Raw genomic sequence first — 18,274 nt, forward strand, 5'->3', positions numbered from 1 at the left:
CATCTCCCCCATGCCAGCCACAACTCTTCTCAAAGATAAAATGCAGGTTAATTTATTTTATTTTCGGTTATATGGTGTACTTATCATTGCTATTGTATTTCAGGTGCATTGGGGACAAAAAAAACTTACTTAAAATTATAAATAATTACTTTTACATGAATATTTTTGGGAATGTGGCACCAATCATCCAACTTTACATTATTTCCTATGGGAAAACTAGCTTTGCAATAGGAACAAATCTCATGATGAACAGAATCTCGGAACGAATTAAATTCATAAACATGGTTCTACTATACATGTATACAGAGCTACAGATCTATTTGTACATAGATAAGTATATGTATGAGTGTAGATAGATGGATGTAGGTAAGAATGAAATGGTTAGAGGTATCCTTTTGGAAAGATTAATTTTGGCAGGGCTAATAAAAGTGACCTAGAGGAAATATGAGATTGGTTATCAAGGAAACTAATCAGAAGGCTATAGCAATAATCTAAAAAAAAACCAAAACACCCCAAAAGGGCAGTGGGAATGAAGGGGGAGGGGGGGGAAGATTTAAGATATATGGGCAGGGGTAAAAAGATAGGACTTAACAAATCCATTAGGAGATGGAAAACAAGAAAAAAGTCAAAGATGACTAGAATGGAACTAGAAGGATAGTAATGACATCAGCAGATATATGAAAACAGGAAAAATAAATTTTATATTTGAGGAAAACAAGGTGACTTTGGGACATTTTTAATGATCCAAGCGGTCCACTAAAAGTGGAAAACATTCTGGAGAAAATTGGCAATACAAGAGCACAGGAAGGAGGCAAAGGTTAGAAACACAAATTTGGTAGTCAATCTAACTTTTCTGACTTGCCTCAATAATTAAGAGTCCTCCCTTGACAATCACAGGGGTTAGGGCCATCCTACAAATGTGAAAAACCACAAATAACTGTAGGCTTCACCCTAAATCTTTATTTTTAATAATTCTGATCATAATTATTTAACACATAAAACAGGTAAAACAACAAAACTTGCACCTTTAAAAAGAAGTTGCAGTTTCTATGTAAGAGAAATTATCTAGCACACTACAGAGTCTTTACAGCAACTGCTTCACAGAAATACTTCTACAAAAAGCATAAGATAAACAGATCACTGGGGGAGAAAAATCACGATTGACTTGGGATGGCAGAGAGAAAAAGAGAAGTTCTCAAAGAGAGTGAGTAGCCAGCAGTTTTTTAATGCATATTATTTATGACAATACTTTTTGGGGGGGGGTTCTTTACATACACATTGTGTGTTATTTTCCACAGTACACTGCAATCTCCAAAAATTCTCATTTAATTATCAACAGTAAACCCACCAATAGCAAACAAGAGTGTGAAACCTGTGAATGTGGAGGGATAACCGGATTTACTTTCTGAAAGGCAGAAATGATGAGGGGAATGGCTAATCTAGAGCCAAATATGATCAACAAGGAAAATGAAATCCCTAGATCAGTGAGAAGAATAAATGACAACTCTTATTTCCCTTGCTTTCTCTTCATATATAGTTCTTATGGGAGAAGGAATTATAAAAGTGATTCGGTTATGAAATTATAAATGGGGATTAAAGGATTCTGGGAAGATGGTGGAGTAGGTTAGAATATTTCAAGCTTTCAACATTTTTCCCCACAAGAGACAGAAAATAGCATCTTTGGGCAAAAAAAGTGTGGGTAAAAATAGAAACCCCCTTCTAGCCTAAATAGTAAGGTCAAATGGCCACCTGCCCAACAAGAATTCGTAGAAGATCTTTAAAATTAAAATGACTTTAAAAATCAAATGACAGATATGGAAAAAAACTAAAAAAATCAGTAAGAATAATCCAACAAAAACAAGATTATGAAAGGAAAATCAACCAATTAGAAAAAGATCTAGAATCTTAAGGAAGAAAATGACACCTTGATAATTAGAATTGGGCAAGAAGAAGCCAACAAAATCATAAGAGATCAAGAAATAATTAAACAAAATATGAATAATGAAAAAATATAAGAGAAAGTGAAACATAAAAAAAACCAATTTGGAGAATAGACCAAAAAGAGAAACAAAAAAATAAACAAACTAACTGAAAGCTATGATCAAAAAAAGAATCTTGATACAATACACAGAATAATTAAGAAAATTGTCCTGAAGCATTAGAACAAGAGGGGAAAGTAGAAATAGAAAAAATCCATCCATGACCACTTATAAAAAAAGATCCTATAAGGAAAACTCATAGGAATATTATAGTCAAATTCCAAAACACCCAACTCTCAAGGATAAAATATTAAAAACAACAAGAATAAAACAACCGAAATGATAGCGCCACAATTAGAATCACACAAGACCTAGCAGAGGAGGTTACAAAAGGACCATGGGTCTTGGAACACTATATAGCAAAGAGCAAAAGAACTGGAGCTCCGGCTGACAGACTTTCAATACTTTATTAAAAAAAAACAAAAACAAAACTTGAACTTTATTTGACATAGAAGAGTCAAAGGTACATACCAAAGACTGATTACACAGGATTCAATAAGGACAGATGGTTTACTTTTTATATACGTAAAATGCAAAATGTACATCTAAGATTCTTATTAATAATTGGGTAGCTCATAAGAAAGGTTGGGATAAACCTGAGCATGATATGAATTTAGAAAGTAAAACCATTTAGGAACAGCTAAAAAGAGTAATTATTTTATACAAATGAGGTGCAAGAGGAAGAATCGATGGGGGAGGAGGGCTGGTAGTTCTGGTAATCTCACTGGGAATGGGTTTAAGAGGGAACAACACATATATATTTAGAAGAGTATAAAAGTCTAAATTCAGAAAAAAAAATAGTAAGGAGATAGGGAGGGGGGAAGAGGACAAAGGAGGGATCTTTGGAGGGAGGGTGAGGGAATACCTAAAAAGGGACTATAGAAAGATGTTTAGATCAATGGGAGGATAACGGGATAAGGGAGGGATCTCTAGAGTGGAGGATGAGGGAATATGAGGGCTATAGAAAGCTGTTTAGATTTATGGGAATGGGAGGACAGGGGAGAGATCCTTGGAGAGGGGTAGGCAAGTAATAGGAGGGCAAGGTAGCATGTAGAAGTAGAGGAGAAGAAATAGGAAACAAGATATGCACAAACAAAAACAAATATCAAGAGGACAATGTATTTGGGAAAGTATATGTCTATATATATGTGTGTGTATGGAGAGAGAGAAATCTATCTGCATTCAATTATAAGGGGGGAAGAATAAAGTAAAAAAGTACACAGCAGAAAACAACAAAACTTACAAGGAAGCAAAGAAAAGATGCCAGCTCAACACAATGTGCAGTATTTATCACACAGGCTTTGTTGAAATGAAAATTTATTATTACATATTTTGAATCCTCATGTTTTGTTATGCACAGGACATGCTTTTTTTCTTACTTTGTATTTAAGTATATATGTTTTTGTTTCTTTTCTCTATACTGTATTTGTGTTCTGGTGTTTGAGTCTAAAATAAAATTTAAAAAAATTATAGAGATTGAGTTATTAGGGAAAAGAAATTTGCAACCTATTAGAAGTTGTTGGAAAAAAAAGACAAGAAATCAAAGCAAAGTAAAGTTCAAATTGACCTGAAAAAAGAAAGTCCACAGGAGGTAAAGGGGGAGTTAGTGCTTGAAAAGTCCTACCTCAGGAAGGAGGGAACTGGAACTCTAGGGAGCAACTGGCATCAAGGGTAGTGGGAAACCTAGTACAAGGAGAAGATTTATGGGCAAAGAAAGGTAACCAAGGGAAAATACAGATCAGTGGTGGACTGAATAATCAGGAAGTGGTGAGAGAAAAGCCCTACCACAGAGCAGTGTTCTGACACCTGCAATAATTGGCATTTTGCGGGGAGTTGAGGAATAATGAAAAAGGGGAATCCACTCAGCAGGTTCTACAAGGCATTAGAGAAAGTCCTAAAGAAGAAGGCCTAGCTAGAATGGCCACCTTGAAAGCTTTGATTATATGAGGAATACAGAAAAAAGAGAGACCAAATAATTACAGGGGTCATGAAATCAGGGAATGAAAGTGTGGAGTAGAAAGAGAAGGATAATTAAAGAAATCCTTTATAGAAAAGGGCACCCAAATAAAGGAAATTTAAAAAATTAATAGCAGTAGTTGAAGGGGAAGAGAGGAAAGGGGGAATTAACTGATTAACTGAGAGGAAAAACATGGGAGAGTGGAGGGAGGGGTAGAATTATATAACCAGATAAAAATAGGAGACAAAAAGGAATTAATGAGCAAAACTCCAAAATGACAAGTGTGAGAAATAAGAGCAGGGAATTAGGAATGAGAGAAAAAGAGCAGTGGGAAGAAGCCACCTTAAAGAAAAACTGAGGTAAAACTGAAAGAACATAATAATCAGCAGAAGGGAGGAAAAATCTAACTTAAAAAAACACTATTAGAGACAGAGAAAAACAAATCTCTAACAACTTTAAATGTAAATGGATTAAATAATCCAAAAGAGTGAAAAAGAGGGACAGATTAGATAAGACAAATCCTACAATCTATGGCTTACAAGAAACACATTTAAAAAACGGACATACATAAATGACTGCATTAGATGAATACAAAAAAAGCAGGAATTGCAATCATATTATGTGACAAATCATAAACAAATACTCCAAAAATAAAAAGGGAAAAATAAGCAAACGAAATATATCCAAATTTATAAAGGAAACATTAACTGAGCTACAAGATATAGACAGTAACCCAACACTGATAAGATACTCAAATCACTTTAAGTCTAACAGAAAGATAAACAAAAGGGAAAATCTAGAACAAATACCAGAAGAACCTTCAAAGATTTGTGAACAAAGGTTTTTTGACTGAATCCAAACTTAAAGGTTCAAATACCTGAAGAACTTCAAAGGTTTGTGAACAAAGGTTGTCTGACTGAATCCAAACTTCAAAGGTTTGTTCCATGAAGTTTGGGTTCAGTCAAAGGACTTCACACTTGAGGGCCTAGAGAGCCACATGTGGCTGTGACCTTGAGGCCACAGGTTCCCCACCCCTGACCCCAAGTTTAAAAACTTAAAAGTTGTCCTCCAAACGGGGCAGTAAAAGAATAGACAATTTTCTCAGCAGCACATGGAACTTTTTTACAAAGACCGAGTTTATATTAGGGCACAGAGATATTACAAAGAAATGTAAAAAGGCAGAAATAGTTAATACATCATTTTAGACTATACAATACAACTAGAGTCATTGGTTCAGAGACCACAAACAAAAGACACAGATCCAAATGGAGATTTAACAGTGAAACTTTGAAAATGAAGTCAAAGAACAAAACACATAAAACATTTAATGGCCAAGTAAAAGAAAATTAAAATGGTGAAACAACATATCAAAATTTCTGGAATGCACCTGAAGAGCTCTTACACATACACAAAACTAAAAAAGAGATTAATGAAATGAACACGCACTGGAAACAATTAAAAAGTCAACACATGAACCTAAAATAAGCACTAAAGAGGAGATATTAAAAATTAGAGGGGAAATAGATAAATGGGAAACAAAAAAAGTTAAAATGATAAAACTAAAAGCTTCTTCTTCTTTGAAAAGACTAATAATTGATAAAACCTTAGCTAAATATGATTAAAAAGAAAAGAGCAAATCAATAAAACAATGAATGAAAACGTTGATATCACAGGAAAAGCAGAAGAAATAAAAGGAATAAGTAGAACCTATTATGCAGCTATATACTGAGAAGATCAAAGATATAAAGTAATACTTTCAAAAATACAAAATCCCATGCTGTCAGATGACCATACAGCCATCTTTACCCAATTTCAGAAAAGAAAATAGATCAAGATGTAAAGGAACTACTAAAGAAAAAAAAATTCCTGGTCCTGATGAATTCACAGGAAAATTCTATCAAATATTTTAAAAAGTTAGTACTTGAACTAAAAAAGTTAACAAAAGAAATCCTTTTATGGAATCAATGCAGTCCTAATACCTTAACAGGAAAAGATAAACCAGAGAATACTATCGGTCAATATCATTAATGAACAATGACTCAAAAGTTTTAATCAAAATCCTATTCAAAATTTTAAACAAAATCCTCTCAAACAGATCACAGCAGTTTTTCCAAGAAATCTTATTCATAATAACCAAGTGGGATTATACGAGGGATGCAAGGATGGTTCAACATTAAGAAAAATATCATAATTATCATATTAAAAACCAAAACATGACCTCAAAGACTGATCCAACCATTCTGAAAAGCAATTTGGAACTATGCCCAAAGGGCAACGAAACAGCAATACCACCACTAGGTCTGTATCCTAAAGAGATCAGTCATAAAAAGAGGGAAAAGACTTACATGTACAAAAATATTTATAGCAGCTTTTTGAGGTAGCAAAAAATTGGAAGTTGAGGGGATATCCATCAATTGGGGAATAGCTGAACAAGCTGCGGTATATAAATGTAACAGAACACTACTGTGCAGTAAGAAATAATGAACAGGCAGAATTCAGAAAAAACTGGACTTATAGGAACTTATGCAAAGTGAAATAAGCAGAAACAGAAAAACATTATACATAGTAACAGCAACACTGTGTGATGTGATGTTCAATCATGAATGACTTAACTCGTCTCAGCAATCCAACAATACAAGACAATTACAAAGGACTCATGATGGAAAATAACATTCACATCCAGAGAAAGATGTGGACTCTGAATGCAGATCAAAGCAAACTATTTTCACTTTTGGGGGGGGTATTTTTTCCTTTGGGTCTGTTTCTCCTTTCACAACTATGATTAATATTGAAATATGTTTTACATGATTGCACATATATGTAACAAACTGCTTACTGTTTTAAGGAAGAAAAAAATTTGAAACTCAAAATTTTGTAAAAATACGTGCTAAAAATTGTTTTTACATGTAATTAAAAAATACCATTAAAAATAAAAAATATATGCTAAGAAAAAAAAAGCTCACAAAGAGCACAATAGGATCTGTTTTTGATACAAACAGCATGTACCTAAAATCAAAGGTAAAGACCACATATAAATGGGGATACATTAGAATCTTTTCCAAAAACAGAAGTGAAGCAAGAATGTCCATCTTCCTCATGAATATTTAATATAATTCTGGAAATGCTAGTAACAGCAAACAGCAGTAATACAAGAGAAAGAAATAAAGATAGATAAAGGGGAAATAAAATTATCACTATTTGCTGATAATAAAATTCTTGGAAAATCCTAGGGAATCTGCAAAAATACTAATTGAGAAAATTAACAGCTTCAGCAAAGGTGCAGGCAACAAAATAAATCCTCAGAAACAACCATTTTTCTATACAATAATCACAAAATCCAAGAAGCAAGAAAGGGTAACCTTATTCCAATTTAACTGCAAAATACATAAAATATCTGAGCATCGACTTATCAAAGTACATGATTATAAAGTGTACCTTAACGGAATAAAGAATAACTTAACTAGCTAGAGGACTATTTAGTGTTCATGGCTAGTCCATGCAATAAAAAGAACAATATTTCCAAACTTATACTTTTAATGCAACATCAATCAAAATACCAGGGATACTTCATAGAACTTGCAAAAAATAATTCTTAAAAATTCATTTGGAAAAGCAAGAGACTTAGAAAATCAAGGGAAATGAAAGAAGTGGGGATGAACTATATTTTAAAGCAGCAGTCATCAAAAACCATCTTCTATTGGTTAAAAAATAGAGAGATAGCTCAATGGAAGAGACTAGATAGACAAAGGAGAATTGGGAATAGCAGAAAGAACTCAAGAAAGCTAACGTCTAATAAAACAGAAAACAAATTACCTAGGGAAAACAATTCTTAGATGATAAAAACTGCAGAGAAAACTGGAAAGCCGTCTCGCAGAAATTAGGCTTAGATCAACACCTTATGCCACATTCCACAATATAGTCTAAAGGGATACATGACTTTAATATTTAACATCATACTTTTAAACAATCATAAGACAAACAGATCATATACTTCTCACAACTATAGGTAGAAGATGTATTTTTTAAAATTTATTTACTTTTAGTATTTTGTTTTTCCCCAGTTACATATAAAAACAATTTTTAACATTCGTTTTTAAAACTGAGTTCCAAGTTCTCCTTTCTTCCCTCTCCATCCCACCCCCCCCCCGCATTGAGAAGGCAAGCAGTTCAATACAGGTTATACATGTGTAGTCATGCAAAACATTTCCATAATAGTCATGTTGTGAAAGAACACAGACAAAAAAAAACTCAAGAAAAATAAAGTTAAAAAAAGTATGCTAGAAGATATATTCTTAACCAAACAGAAGAAGCAACTACAGAAGATAAACTAGAAAACTTTGATTAATTGAAGCAAAAAACCCTTCAGCACAGATAAAAATTAACATACCTAAGCTAAGAAGAGAAGTGTCAGAATGGGAAAAAAAAATATCTGTATCAAATTTCTCTAATTAAGGGTTTGGCATCCTAACACATATAAACAATTAATATACAAAAGACTAACAGACCTTCCCCAAAACATAAGTGGTCCAGTTCTCAAAAATTAACTGTCAAGTATTTACAATCACATCATTAATTAGAGAAATGCAAATCAAATAACCTTAGGTTTTACCTAACACCCTACAAATTGGTAAAAATAACAAAAAATAGCAATACCCAATGTTAAAGAGGATGCTGAATGATAGGCACACTAATACATTGTTGATAGAACTGCGAAATGGTACATTTTTGGAAAACAATTTAAAATTATGTGAATAAAGTGACTAAGATGTCCATACGATTTGATCTAGAAACTCCATTACTGGGCTTATACTCCAAACAAGTATCAGTAAGAAGATATACCAAATAATTAATAGCAGCACTTCTTGTGATACTAAAGAATTGGAAACAAAATAGGTGCCCATCACTTGGGGAATGACCAAACGAAGTGTGGTAATGAATGTAATGGAATTATTACCATATTGTAGAAAATGATGCGATGAATACAGAGAAGCATGGAAAGACCTATGTGAAACTAATTGATGCAAAGTGAAGTAAGCAGGGCCAAGAAAATAATATACAGTAACTTCAAGAAGGTACTATAAATAGAAAGAACTAAATACCAAAAAAAAAAAAAAACCAAACACAAAAATCAAAAGTGAATGTTAACAAAATTACAAAGATCAAGCAAGACCAGCAAGCAGAGATGAGATGACACCTCCAACTTTCTTCTTCCTGGAGGCAGAAAATTCACAGGGTTACACACTACATGTTTTTAGTCTTTTTCAAAGTACTGACAAATAACATATTTTTTTTTCCTGTCTAAATACATACACATACACACACACACACACACAGAAGAATACTTAGGATAACTTGAATCATGAAAAAACCAAGTCATTAATAAAATTTATTTTAAAAAAATATAGGTTCCCTCCCTCATTAGTCTTCAAGTAAAAGGCTCAACAACAGTATGTCTAGTAGGCTGGAGAAGAGATTCCCTTTTCAGGTACTTTCCAACTCTTGAGAAACTGTATCTTGAGATTCTGTATTTCTGCTAAGAGTAAAGAGCTTTATCAAGAAAGACAATAAATGTCTCTTCTTTCATCTCTTTCCCTTCTGGTACACAGAAAATAATGGACTTCATCTCACTAAAGACCTTCAGACAAAAGATGAAAACCTGCAGGTGATGTTAAAAGTTCAAATTTTTTGTTCTGGTGTGCCTTGGACCAGATGACCTGGGGGCCTTTCCAGCTAAGATATTCTGTGATAAGTGATTTGCATAAGGTTCTGCAAGAGTGAAAGGGGAGTATTAAGAGGCTGAGTTCAAAATCTTAAAGTGAAAACTATAAATGACAGTAACAACTACAATGTAGCAAAACATATGGATGGCTAAAGTTGTGAAGACAAAGGTCAAAGGAAATGTAAAGTTATGAAGCATGATATTATAATGTTTTAGGAAAATTAATCAGCATTAGTTGTCAGAACAGATTAAAACAATATTAAAGGAACCAGAGATTGGGTTTTTGTGACTTACACAGAGCAGTAGCAAAAGAAATGGAAAGCGACATCTCGACTCAACAGAATCTGGGGACCAATTAGTAAAAAGGAAATCCAATAGATGCTGGTTTAATTTAACCTTCCTATCAAGAGCACAGGGGGAAAAAATCTTAAGTGAATAAATAATGCCTGTTGTCCAGACTCTGTTGTTGTTGTCCTTCAGTTATTTCAGTCACGTCTGACTCTCCATGACCCCATTTGGGGTTTTCTTGGCAAAGACACTGGAGCATTTTGCCATTTTCTTCTCCAGCTCATTTTACAGATGAGGAACTGAGGTAAACAGGGTTGAGTGAATTGCCCAGGCTATTAAGTCTTCCTGACTTCAGGTACAGTACTCCATCCACTGCCCTGCCTAGCATGTAACCGGACAACCCACAGTGCTAGTGCATCTCCACATATATCTCAGACAAACCCCATGGATGGACAACAAAATGAACCAAAATTTAATAAAGAGAGAGTGAATTTAACTGCTTTTGGGGAACTGGGCAACACTTCTAAAGAATACAAGTTTTTCCCTGAAACCAAGCCTCATTTTTTTAATTATCAAAATTGTTCCACAGTACTGGAAGGTTTCCAGTCAAAAGTCATCCAAAGGGCAATGAGGAAGTATACGACAGACACAAGTAGGGTGTAAGTATTAGCAATAAAGAACATGTGGGAGAAGCATCAAAGATATAATCAAAGAGATATGAGACCAGAAAAGGAAACGTGTTAACCATAGTGGGTGCTAAATAATAACTAAATGGAGAGCCTACACCAGGGGTGAGGGACTTGCAGCCTCAAGGTCATATCTGACCCTCTAAGTCCTCAAGTGTAGTCCCTTTCACTGAATCCAAAACTTACAAAACAAATCCCCTTAATAAGTGGAAGCTTAGATTCAGTCAAAGGGCTGTACTTAAAGACCTAGAGGGCCATGTGTGGCCTTGAGGCTGCAGGTTCCCCACTCCTGGTCTACACTAATCTTCCCTGGCATTTGTACAATGTCAAGAGATCTCAAGAAATGCCACTACTGCTACTGGATGGATTCTTGTGGAGAATTTATGGGAGGACATGGACAAGACAAACTAGGTGACACACTGAATAGAGTTCCTAGCTTAGAGTCAGTAAAACCCGAGTTCAAATCTAGTCTCAGACACTTCCTAGCTATGTGACCTTGGGTAAGTCACTTAACCCTGTTTACTTTAATTTCCCCATCTGTAAAGTGAGCTGGAGAAGGAAATGTCAAACCACTCCAATATTTCTGCCAAGAAAACCCCAAATGGGGTCACAAAGAGTTGGACACGACTGAAAATAACTAAACGGTTAAGAAACCCAATGAGAATTTCTGGATGAGCAACTATATGCACTATGGGAAGTACCAACATCACTGAGACTGTGGATCCTTCAATGCATTTATTTTTTAGAGAAAGAGTAATCTTCTGGTAATTTAAGTAGACTCATTAAAATGTTTTGTGCTTACTTCCATGGTTGTGGTAATACCATTAGGAAAGTTCAGCTTCAAACAAAATTTTAGCTAGGTACTTCTTATGCTAGGTTTCAGTCATATTTTCTATGTTTTATTACAATTAAGCAATGTGATTATGAGTCTTGGGTTATCAAATGTTACCCCTTCCAACCTAGCCAACAAGATGCCATTATCATGCGGCATAAAGATAGGTCATGTGAGAGAGAATACACTGAAGAATCATTGATTTGTCAAGAAACTACAGCTGCTAATTTGATCATTTAGCATTCAATTTTAAACCTAGAAGGAATCTTGGAGATTACCCAATTTTCACAATTAAGAATTTAACTTAATAAAAGTTACCCAGTTGGTTAGTAACTGAAGTAGGCCTATAACCCAAGCCTCCTTTTAGTTCAAAGCTCTTTCCACTACATACCACATTGCCTCCTTACTCATCAAATACTATTTTTAAAGTTCTCACTATGGTTTACAAAAATTAATGGCTCACACTGGCATTTCAGTTAACAATTCTCTACAGGTAAATAGTATCTTCATACTTGGGAATCAATTTGGTAATACAAAAAGAAACAAAACCAATGAATAAAAGACTTCAGACTTCTTATATCCTGTTCCTATCAAATAATAAGTCCTCTTACTTCCACAACATTATATTCCTTGGCAGGGTGACTTTCTCCAATAGTTGTTACTTGAGATATATAATCTTCGCATGGTAATTACTCCATTAATAAAAATCACAAAGACCTGGCATTTTTATTTCACTTCTGCAACATCTCACAAATATGATTCCCTCTTTCCTGACACTGACTGCACTCTAGTCCATCATCACCTCAAACCTGGACTACTGAATTAACCTACTGGTGAATGTCTGTCTCAGATCTCTCTCGATTCCAAGTCAGTATGCAATTCACTCACTAAAGTGATTTTCCTAAAGCACAGCTCTAACTATGTCTTGTTTACTCATTGAACTCTCAAACGGCTCCCTACTGCCTCTGATCAAATACAAAATACTGCTTAGCATTCAAAGTCCTTTATAACCTAGCTCCCTCCTCCCGGTCCAGTGTTCGTACACCTACCTACTCTCCAATATTCACTGTTCAACCCAGTGATACTGACCTCCTGGGTATTCTACAAACAAGATGTTCCCATCTCTCAGCTCTGGGCATTTTCTCTGCCTATCTACCCCATGTGTAGAATACTTTTTCTCCTCCATTCTGCTTACTGACTTCCCTGGCTCCCTTTTGAGTCCCAAATAAAATCCTATCTTTTATCGGAAGCCTTCCCTCACCCCTCTAACTTCTAGTATCTTCCCTCTGTTAATTATTTTCATACCTTGCTTTGTATATGTTTCTTTACATATGATCACTCCTCTTCCACATTAGATTGTAAGTTCCTTGAGGGCAGGAACCATCTTTCACATCTTTCTGCAACCTCAATGCTTAGCACAATGCCTCCATAAATGTTTTTTGACTGATAGTATTTATATGTGTCTGCAGAGGTTAACAGATATATAAAAAACATACGTGTTTACTTCAGACACTTTTCTAAACTTACTAAGTAGGTGAGACAGACATTACTGCCCCCCCTACCCAGATTTTCCACGTTCAACAGCTACTCCAGTTAATATCTCATAAATACATACACATCCTCCACTTCAACAAATTACACAGATACCTTATGATTTCCAATATGATCTTAAGTATCAAAACTTTCTCAAACCTTTATCAATCTAAAAAACAAACACAAAATCAAAAAACAAAATCAACACCACATACCCAAAGTACCTAAATACAGAGGGGTATGCCCAGGTATATTTATATAGGAGTTGGCAGATGTTCCTTCAAATTTCAAACTCCTACCACAATCAAAATACTATTCTGCTTACAAAATTTTAATCTGCATGCAAATTTTCAGGAACTTCTATGCTTTAAAAATGATTTTATCTTTTAAATAACAAATGATATTTATACTGAACTTTAAAGTTTATAAAGTTCTTGCCTCCTGACAACTCTCAAAAGAGGTACACTAAGTATCTTTATATCCATTTTACAAAGTAAGACTCAGAATTTATGAGATTACATAATTGCTAAATTAAATTATTAATAATTAATATAATTACTGTTTAAATTCTTTTATTTTTTGTCCTGCTAATCTAGACATTTTGTATTTTTAAAAATATTCATCCATTTAAGTTGCTTTTACTGGCATATAATTGGGTAAAATAACTTTTAATATTTTTTATTTACTGTGAATTTTTTTCATTTTTGATACTAATATTCTGCTTTTCCTCTTTTTTGAAAACAAAGTTGCTAATGGTTCATTTATTTTAAAAAATTCAGCTCCTAATCTTTACTATTATTATTTGCTTTTAATTTTGTTAATCTTCTTTGATTTTTCAGAATTTCTATTTTAGGCTTTTAACTGGAAAATTTGGGGTGTTTTCCTAAATTCACTGGTATGTTTACTTAGATAAATCTCATCTAACTCTTAATTGGTTCTGAAACAGCCTTAGGAAAAGGGGGGGGTTGTGGAAGAGGACAGGAAAATTATCTCCATTACAACAATGTTCATGTTCACCCAACACACAACATAATGCCACTGAAAAGACATTAAGCAACTTGGTGAAATGGGGTCTTTGAGTCAGGAAGACCTACCATAAACTCAAGTCCCACAGTTGACAGATACTACTTAGGAGAAACACAGGGAAATACAGCATTCATTTTGTTGTTCAGGTTTGTTGTGTTCAACTCTTCACATCCTCATTTGGGGTTTTCTTGGCAAAATGTGTGCCATTTCCTTCTCCTTTAAAGGAATTGAGGCAAACAGGGTTGAGTGACTTGCCCAGGGTCACACATTAAGTCTCATGCCAGATTTAAATTCATAAAGACTAATCTTCCTGATTCCAGGCCAGAACTCTATCCACTGTACCACCTCACTGCCCAGGACAGTACTCATACTACCTAGCAAAATAATCTATTTCCAAAACAAACAATGGCATATGAAGATAAGTTCGTCTTGCAGTGATAAATGCTGTAGTCACAGTAAATTTTATCATATGTTGGCATTATCTTTTTATATGGGCAAAAGTCTTGATAATCATGCTAAAAATAACTGCACTTGCTGATATCCAGAGTCACTAGTCTTTGAAGATATAAGCTTTAATACTTATAGTAGCATACTGTCACTCTCCTGGGATCTTGTACAATGAGGAATTGATGAAAGGTCAACAACAGTATCCTCATATGGCATAAAAAGAAATCCTAGTGCTGAAAACAAGGAGAATTTCAAACCATAATCTACAGGCTGGCTAATGGGGAAAGAAACAATACATTTTGAGTTCTATATACATATGAATTCTGGACAAATGACCTGTAAATAAGAGATATTATAGGAATATGAATTAAATCATTAGAATTATATTTATTCATTCTGACACCAGAGGTTCCCCAAAAATGAGAGGAATAAAAGAACTAAAACAATTTCCAGGGGTTTCCTGATCCTCCTAAATGTGCCATCATATGGCATGTTTTGCTTTGTGCTTGACGTATTTTTTTTAATTAAATGAAATTAAAATTAATTGTTTTGAGAATTCCTGGATTCCCAGTGAGATCACTAAAGAAACCCTAGAGTACTGCAAAAGGACTGAAGGGAATAAGTAAGCACTAATTTAAGCCCTACTACATACCAGGTACTGTACTAAGACTGGATTAGAAGAAAGTCAAAGTGGTTAAGACCAGACCTGTAGAAATGTGATGGAAGATTAATGATAGCTAGAGTCACTGACAGAAAAGTTGATGCTTCTTTGATCAGGTTTTGCTTAGTCATAGAGAAAAGTTGAAAATATTTTCCAAGTTTAGGTAAAAATCCTTCTCATTATAACAAGGGGGTAGCAAGTATTTGCCTTCATTTGCAACATCATTTCTGAATTTTGACACTTTTACACTGCTTATACAGTCAACAAATTCCAATCCGTATTAGTTACTGTTGAATATGACTTTACATACTTCCTAAGTAGACTATACACTCCTTGAAAACCAAGGTACTGATTTACTTTAACCTTCCTCAGTACCTAAAATAATGAGACGTATACATTGTTGTTCATCCTTACTTTTCAAAGAGAACCAGTTACATCTTGGGGGATGTCCTGACTTGCACATGAATTGGATTTAAGTGAGCCAGAGACGTACAATACTGTTAGCTTCATTCTCTCTTCCAGAGTCATCAAAGCAGAGGCAGGACAAAAGTGAAGACAACCTGCAATGGCCCCAGAGGCAGTGAATAATCTTAGCATCTTTAACGACTGACCAAGCTCTGCTTCAGCAGCCTTCATGGCCACTGGAACAAATTGTTCTGATTTGCCCATTCTACTGAGGAAGTCTTCACATGTGTGGGGTAGGCATTCCCCTAAGCCACCAATGGGCTTGGGACCTATAGTCCACCAGCAACTTGGTTTAGCCTATCTCCCCTGGAGTATAACCAATGCAAAAGCTACAGCTTCAAGGAGCAGGGTAATAACAGGTGGACACCAAAGGTGAATGAGCAACCCTGAAAAGGGCTGAGCAAGCCCCCACACCAGGGGTGCTATCCTTTCTCAACACCTCATTAAAGAATCAGAAAGATAAAATATCTGTGTAGAAACCACAACTCTATTGTCAAGTATAGCACTTGAGAGGCTTTCATATGCTGAGAAACCAGCACAGATTTACATATAAATCTATATAAATTCAGTTTATTTAAAAAAACAACTTAAGAAGAGTAGGCCTATCTCGAAGTAGAATAGGGAGGATTAAGGAAGCACAATGGATTTCCTCCTTGCCCGCCCTCTAGACATTGAGGAAATTGTACTAAGGATTTTTGGTTAGGAAGTAGCTGGGATTTGATGGTCCCTATATCAAAAAATTGGTTAAAAGTTTTTGAAGTCTCAAAAAATGCTGGATGCTGCGTTTTTTTTAATCATCTGTGCTTACTTTATTTTTCCATATTCTGATATAAAGCCCATCTATGATACACAGATTCTATGATCCTCATATATTGAATCAAATCCCACTTCACAGTTTTCAATCCCTGAAGCCAGTACTAAAATAATTATTACCAGCACCAAAGTTTACTAGGTAGTTAAGTTATACACCAGAACGATAAAATTTCAATTATCTCTCTATATGATGCCAAAATTACATTAACAACTTAAACCCTCACCCCCACACAAGAATTACTCATCTGCAATTACGAAAATAATTTCATTAACTAGAAGGAAATAATGTGCTTATTTAACAAAATGTCTAAAAGGGGGGGGGGGGAGTCGGGCTTCTGTTATCTGCCCAGCAAACTTCGGTAAGTAACATTCCATTACATTTAATTTTTTTTTTTGGGTCTGGTATTTTGTCGCAAGACGTTGATAGGCGGTTCAGCTATCTGCTAAAGACTTTCAGCTGTCTTCAATATACCCGCCTGTTATTCTTATCTTTATTAGACTTTACAGTACAAAATAACAAACGCTCTTGTAACTTTAAAATATTTTAACCTTTATCTTTGCTTACCACGAAACATTCTGGTACACCTAAGACTTAAAAATGAAAAGCAGATTAAAGAAAAAGCATGTCGGAGAAATCCTTTTCCAAATTTAGGGCTTCTCGACAGAAAACTACCTACTAAGTAAGATATCGCCTCGAAGTTTAGAAAAAGAAGTTATTTTGTTTTTTTTAACTAGAGTCAAGTAGGTTAGGGAGAAGTCGTCATGCACTCACTCACTAAACTTCCACATTCCCTAGAGAACCTTTTTCGGAGGAGGACCTAACCGATCCAGGCATCACCCCGAGGGGAGGGAGGTACACACCCCTTTCCAACCGGACACAGATAACCATCCCCAGGCACGGGTGGAGGGCAGGGAGGAGAGGATTAAATCCCGAAGCATTATTCCTGCAAGGATCAGAGAAGGATTCTGACCAGGGGTGGGGGAGGGTGCTACGTTACTAACCTAAGGGGAAAAAAAACCCACAGGAAACTCCTAGGTAGTGGAGCTCGGGGGGAGGAGCGGGTGTTATGTATCCGACCGCTCCAGGCAAGTGTTAAGTTTTGTGTTTCTCTTCATCAAGCCATGGGGGGAGGGGAGCTTCAGGCGAAGCCACTTCCCAGATGTTAAGGGGGGAGGGGGAGGATTATAACCCGGGTCGGAAAAACCTCGGGTGACAGGACGGCAAGGGGATGGGGATCGGGCCCCGGCGACCAGGCCAAGGCGCCAAGCGGTGAGGAGGGCAGGAAGAGGAGGCCGAAGAGGGCCCCCGCCGCCCGGGGGGATGGGCGTTACCTGCAGGGTCACGTCCTGGGGGTCCCAGTGCGGCCGCAGGTGTCGGAGGAGGCTTAAGGCCCCCTCCCGGCAGCGCTGCTCCTCCTGCTCCTGCACCGTGACGTTCAGCTTCGGGACCTCGGGGGACCCGGGGGGGACGTGGATGTAGTTGGCCATGGCCCAGGCGGCAGCGGAGACGACCACGACGGCTACGGCAACCGCGACGAGGGCAGCGGGGGCCGACAGGCTGAAGCCGGGCGACGCTCGGGGCTGAGGAGGGCGCGAGGGGGGAAGGTGAGCGGTCGTGGGGCAGCGGTTGGAGTCTGGCTCGCGGCCGCTGGGGAGGGGGCGATAATAAGGGGAGGGAGGGTCTCGGCTACAGCTGGAACGAGCAGGGGCGGGTAGCTCGGGAAAATTCCACTTTGCTGCGCTCTACTGCCGGCGGCCCCGGTGCATGCCGGGACTGGCCTGACTCTTGCGTCACGTGAGGGGGTGGG

At 36.3% G+C, this 18,274-nt stretch overlaps 1 protein-coding gene across 3 annotated transcripts in view; it reads right to left on the minus strand.

Annotated features, from left to right (window-relative positions):
* The window catches only part of ETNK1 (ethanolamine kinase 1), a 75,974-nt gene extending 57,737 nt beyond the window's left edge, over nucleotides 1-18,237 (minus strand). For 2 of the 3 annotated variants that reach the window (XM_072653503.1, XM_072653500.1), the window contains exon 1: nucleotides 17,799-18,228. In XM_072653503.1, coding sequence (XP_072509604.1) covers nucleotides 17,799-17,954 — 156 coding nt within the window. In that variant the 5' untranslated portion in view covers nucleotides 17,955-18,228. Of the gene's footprint in view, nucleotides 1-17,798 lie in introns of all 3 variants that reach the window. The other variant, XM_072653502.1, reaches the window with a different exon arrangement.
* Between the last annotated feature and the right edge of the window lie 37 nt (nucleotides 18,238-18,274).

The sequence above is a fragment of the Notamacropus eugenii genome, chromosome 3 (genome assembly GCF_028372415.1).
Source record: "Notamacropus eugenii isolate mMacEug1 chromosome 3, mMacEug1.pri_v2, whole genome shotgun sequence".
Lineage (NCBI taxonomy): Eukaryota > Metazoa > Chordata > Mammalia > Diprotodontia > Macropodidae > Notamacropus > Notamacropus eugenii.